Here is a 6,000-nt window from a genome sequence, read left to right as displayed (position 1 = left end):
ATTTTGCGTCTCCTCCACCATTTTTCACTTTGTTTTCTTACATTAAATACAAAATGATCAAAGGGAATTTAAAAAAAACCCAATTTCCGTTACCTTTCTCCCTGGCTGTATCCCGGAGATCAGTCTTCAGTTCTCCGACCCCCCGCCGGGTCGGACAATCGCCGGGGGCTAGCGTGAATCCGGCCCCTGCCGATTGCCGAATTCTCCTGCACCGGATATTCGGCGGGGGCGGGAATCGCACCGCACCGGTTGGCGGAACCCCCCCCCCTCCGGCGATTCTCCGGCCCGAATGGGCCGAAGTCCCGCTGCTGGAATGCCTGTCCCGCCAGCGAGAATCAAACCACCTCTCTTACCGGCAGGATAAGGCGGCGCGGGCGGGCTCCGGCGTCCTGGGGGGGGCGCGGGGCGATCTGGCCCCGGGGGGGGGGTGCCCCCACGGTGGCCTGGCCTGCGTCCAGGGCCCACCGATCCGCGGGCGGGCCTGTGCCGTGGGGGCATGCTTTTCCTTCCGCCTTCGCCATGGTCTCCACTATGGCGGAGGCGAAAGAGACCCCCTCAACTGCGCATGCGCGGCGATGCCGTGAGCGGCCGCTGACGCTCCCGCGCATGCGCCGCACGGCAAAGTCAGTTTCGCGCCAGCTGGCGGGGCACCAAAGGCCTTTCCCGCCAGCTGGCGGGGTGGAAATCAGTCCGCCGCGGGCCTAGCCCCTCAAGGTTAAGGCTCGTCCCCTCAAGATGCGGAGGCTTCCGCACCTTTGGGGCGGCGCGATGCCAGACTGATTTGCGCCGTTTTTGGCGCCGGTCGGCGGACATCGCGCCGATTGCGGAGAATCCCGCCCATGTTCGTGGAGTCTCCAGGGCAAACCTGGAGAGCGTTGGCAACCCATGTTCAACCCCCCGCCCCTTCTGTGTTGACCACCTTGGCCGGGGGATCAGACCCCCGAGGGTCTATCTGCAGGTGGACTGTTGGGGTTATGGGCTCATTCTGAGGTGGTGAGCCGCCTTCTTGTGGTGTAGGTACACCCACAGTGCTGTTAGGGAAGGCGTTCCCGGATTTTGACCCAGCGACAGTGAAGGAACGCTGATATTTTCCCAAGTCAGGACCATGTGTAGCTTGGAGAGGAAATTCCAGGTGGTGGGGTTCGCAGGTATCTGCTGCTCTTGTCCGTCTAGATGGTAGGTATACCCACTGTGCTGTTAAGGAGGGGGTTCCAGGCGTTTGCCCCAGCGACGGTGAAGGAATGGCCAATATATTGCCAAGTCAGGGTGGTGAGTGACTTGGAAGGGAACCTCCAGGTGGTGGGGTTCCCAGGTATCTGCTGCTCTTGTCCTTCTAGATGGTAGTGGTTGTGGGGTTGGACGATGCTGCCTAAGGAACCTTGGCGAGTTACTGTAATGGACCTTATAGATGGTACACACGGCTGCCACTGTGCGTCGGTGGTAGGTATCCAATAGTATTTAATATTTGACCTTATTCTCCAGCTACTGACGTCTCTCCAGCACCTTGCTGGGATACGGCCTCTATCTGGGAGACGCTAGGAGCTCTTTCTTTTATTTTGCGATACATTGGGTTTGTCAGCCTCATATTGTCTCATTTGTATTATTTTGGTTACCCTGCGCTTGGAGCTGTGAAGAGGCTGATGAAATTTCATTTATTTGTTCATGTTATGCTAATGCCTTACCACTCCGATAAAGAGGAACATCATTTCCATCTGATTGTTATTGAAAGCTATTCATGTTCTTCCAACCGCTCCTGGCTGTTTGTCTTTGACAGTGTAGATTTTCCGATCTCGGCCTCCTCATGGTGCAGTGACACCTTGACGTGGGGTCCACCATGAAGGAAGGTTCAAGCATCTTCAGAACCGAGAAGGCTGGGGGTGGGGGTGGGGGTGGGGGGGTTAATTGAGGTGTATTGAGCAGCCTCGAAAGTGGCGGCAGGGGGTGGGTACAAACAGCGGTGGGTAATGGCAGTGTCTCAGGAGTAGTAATCCCCACGCCCCAGGCTAATGGGTTCAAAACCCACCATGGCATCTGGTGAAATTAATAAATCTGGAATTTAAAGCGAGTCTCAGTGACGGTGATCATGAAACTATCATCGATTATTGTAAAAACCCATCTGGTTCACTAATGTCCTTTAGGGAAGGAAATCTGCCGTCCTTACCCGGTCTGGCCTACATGTGACTCCCGACCCCACAGCGATGTGGATCACTCTTAGCTGCGCCCTGGAAAGGCCCAGCAAATCACTCAGTTGAAGGTCAACAAGTGTTAGCCAAGCCAGCAACACCACATCCCATCGGATAAGAAAATCAACATGGTAAATTAGGCAGAATCTACTTCCATTGAACAAAGATCATTACAGCACAGGAACAGGCCCTTCGGCCCTCCCAGCCTGCGCCAATCCAGATCCTTTATCTAAACCTGTCGCCTATTTTCCAAGGATCTACTTCCCTCTGTCCCCCGCCCGTTCATATATCTGTCTAGATGCATCTTGAGTGATGCTATCGTGCCCGCCTCTACCACCTCCGCTGGCAAAGCGTTCCAGGCACCCACCACCCTCTGCGTAAAGAACTTTCCACGCACATCTCCCTTAAACTTTCCCCCTCTCACCTTGAAATCATGACCCCCTTGTAATTGACACCCCCCGTCTTGGAAAAAGCTTGTTGCTATCCACCCTGTCCATACCTCTCATAATTTTGTAGACCTAATTTTGTAGGCATTGAGGTCAATAACCAGGGGGCAGAGATTTAGAGTAATTGGTTGAATGATTCGAGGGCGGTTGAGTAATTTGCTGACCTGATGGAAAGGGGTTCGAGGCAGGGGAATAGGCACCTGAGGTGTAACCTCCATGGCTCCGGCCGAGAGGCTGCAATGTATGTTTTTTAAAAATCGTTTGAGATGGGGAGTGCCTCTCTTTGACAAGTTTGCCCCTCAGTCGCTGACTTTTGGCCTTTTTTCAGATAACGTCTCAGTCCTGCTGCAAGAGATCATCCAGGAAGCACGCAACCTGACCAACGCAGAGAGGTGAGTCTGACAACCACGGGGCTTTGCGACCACAATGCCACGGTGCCAGTGGGACGCGGTGGGGGAGTACCCGCTCCCCTCTGGAGCAGGTATTGTGGGTTCTAATCACACTCCAAAGACTTGGGCCCATAATGGAGGCTGACCCATTCCGCCGGGTATTGAGGAAGTGCTGCCTCTCGATGTGGGATATCAAACTGAGGCCCTGTTCCCCGTTTTCCCACTTCTGTACCTCAGGAACTTCCCAGGGTTCATCAGGAGACCAGCCGGGTATAAACTAGCTGGTAGCGCAGGTAGACTTGAAAGATCCCACAGTGCTATTTTGAGGAAAAGCAGGAGATATTGGTGCCCTGGACAGTAATTATCCCCCAACCAATAGATTTCCAGTCCTTATCTCATTACTGTTTGTGGAATCTTGTGAAAATTGGCTGCTACATTTCCCATTTTACAACAGTGGCAACACTTCATAAATACCTCATTGGCTGTAAAGGGCATTGATGTGTTCTGATCGTGTGCAAGGGGCCAGATCCTCTGCCACCCAGAGTTCCTGATGCAGCCAAGAATCCAGCATTGGCCAAAAAAAATGGCGGCGATCCTGTTCCGATGCTCCAGTCCCTCATTGGCAGCATCATCGAGGTTCATGACCCTCCCCGCCAGTGGGAGGATTTGCAGATGGGTCAAATTGGCCCATTTTAATCCTATTAACGGGCTGGGCACCGGATTTTCCAGCTCCGGGTGGGTCTCCCGGCCTCTGGGCTGGGATTCTAGCGGGGGAGAATTGGTGCAGGTATTTCCCAGCGTGCCCCCCGACGCGGCCCTCGCGGTGGGCCAAGGGGGTAAGTCTCTGAGGGAGTTGCCCCCAAAGTTCATCGGAGGGCCACCACAATGCAAATCCTGCCCACCCCAGCCCACTCCTCCCATAAAAGATACCCCCACCAGAACTTCCCCCCCCCCCCCCCCCAGCAGAAGAAAGACCCCTGCCTTGAAGACCACCATTGGTGAGCTTGGTCTCTGTTGGGGGCACTCTCATCAGGGGTTCCTGGTGGGGGTCTCTCTCATGGGGGGGTTCATGGCGGGAAGGTCTCTCTCATTGGGGGTTCCTGGTGTGGGTCTCTATCATGGGGGAGTTCATGGTGGGCGTATCTCTCTTGGGGATTCATGGTGGGGGTCTCTCTCATGGGGGGGGGGGGTCATGGTGGGGTCTCTCTCCTGGGGGGGGGGGGGTTCATGAGGGGGGTCTCTCTCATGGGGGTTCTTGGCAGGGGGTCTCTCATGGGGGAATTTCTGGTGTCTCTGTAATGTGGGAGTGTCTGGTGGCGGCTCTCTTTTGGGGGTCTCTGATTGGGGTCTCTGCAGTGGGACTCTCTTGTGGGGGAGCGTTATGGGGGGGGGGGGTCAGGTCACCCACGAACTGTGGGGGAGGGGTGTGACCCAGAAAGTCCCATGGTGGTGTGGTGGTGGTGGGGGGGGGAAGGGGGTGGTGAAGGAGCCCAGCGGCCGGACCTCGCTGGCGGGCTGCCCGCACAAGATGGAAGCTGGAGAGCTGGATTCGCGAAGGAATCCCTCGCAATCCTCGCCAAGCATGAGTTTTCATGGCAAGGCGCGGTGAATTGCATCTGAGCACCGAGTGCGAATGCAAATCAAACACGATTCATCTCCCGCGGGAGAAAGTCTCCCAAACGGGGACTCGCAGCCAAGGCGTTATATAAATTCACGTCTTGCTTTTCATTTGACAATCTGTCCCCATGGGGTAAATGTTGCAGCATCCTATCCTCAGCCTGCATGCTAGGCCCGGATTTTCCCGATGACGGAGAGCCACTCTGTCGTGGCGACTACAGCGGAACCGCCCGAAAATCACAAATCCCACCCGCCGCACACGGCAATCCTCGTCTTCGTGGGGGCAGGACTCATTTCACACGTTTTACATGAGGCAGTTCGCAATTTAAATCAGCACCTGGTTCTACGCTGGTTGGATTTTGGGAAACTGGGAGCGTGGAACCCGGCTTGTGCAAGGCGGACCTGGCCAGAGCAGATCCCAACTTGGTATCTTTCCTTGGATTCATTAGAGGAGTGGGTGACGCCCATGGAATTTACTTGAAAATGATATTCCGTGCTCCAGAAGTGGCACAAAGTAAATCCCAACCTGTCCTCCCAAGGGTGGGCGAGGGTGGGCACTCTGGTCTCACAGGGCAATCGGTTTGCCGCCAACTGACTTTGTGCCGGAGGAGGACAGATAACGCGTCGCGCAAAGGAAGGTGGAAGGCGGACATGGCACCCTCGCACGCACGCCATCTGCCCCCTGCACAGTAAGGAGGAGGAGAGGCAGAACGAGCGGGTACTGCCCTGAGGGACGAGTGTGCCGACCTGGGACATCCTACCTCAGTATGACCGAGAACCAGTGCCGAAGGTTGATCGAGGCTTGGCTGTGACATGTTGACAGATCAATGGACCAGCACCAACTGGAGCCACAATCCATCACCACCCCCCCCCCCCCCCCCCACGCACCCACCATGCCCTGCCAGTGACAGTGAAACTAAGGGTCACTCTCAACGTCAGCCCCTCCGGATATTTCCGGGAATCATCAGGAGACCTGTCTGACACACCATGATTTTAAATTTTGAGGATGAAGATTGGAATCGTTGACAACTGTGATGAGGATAGTCTTGTCCCGAACTTCGAAAGGGCATAGACCTATTGACGGATTGGACAGACAAGCATGAGGTGATTCATTTTGGCAGGAAGAATATGGAGAGACAGAAATGAACTAAAGGGAAAGTCTATAGGAGGTGCAAGAACAGAGGGACCTTGGTGTGTGTGTACATATATCATTGAATGTGACAGGGCAGGTTGAGAGAGCCGTTGATAAAGCATATAGTGTCTTAGCTTTTACGAGTTGGGACATTGAGTACAAGAGTAAGGAGGCCATGTTGCATTTGTATAAAATACTAGTTAGACCTCATCTACAGACTGCGTCCAGTTCTG

At 54.7% G+C, this 6,000-nt stretch overlaps 1 protein-coding gene across 14 annotated transcripts in view; it reads left to right on the top strand.

Moving 5' to 3' along the window:
* The window catches only part of pde2a (phosphodiesterase 2A), a 698,440-nt gene that overhangs the window by 549,267 nt on the left and 143,173 nt on the right, over positions 1 to 6,000 (top strand). For all 14 annotated transcript variants that reach the window (XM_072477464.1, XM_072477463.1, XM_072477456.1 and 11 more), the window contains one exon: positions 2,958 to 3,021. In XM_072477464.1, coding sequence (XP_072333565.1) covers positions 2,958 to 3,021 — 64 coding nt within the window. The remainder of the gene's footprint in view (positions 1 to 2,957; positions 3,022 to 6,000) is intronic.

Source organism: Scyliorhinus torazame, chromosome 15, assembly GCF_047496885.1.
Source record: "Scyliorhinus torazame isolate Kashiwa2021f chromosome 15, sScyTor2.1, whole genome shotgun sequence".
Classification (NCBI taxonomy): Eukaryota; Metazoa; Chordata; class Chondrichthyes; order Carcharhiniformes; family Scyliorhinidae; genus Scyliorhinus; species Scyliorhinus torazame.
Note: the sequence above shows the minus strand (reverse complement) of the source record. Positions and strands in the feature narration are given on the sequence as shown.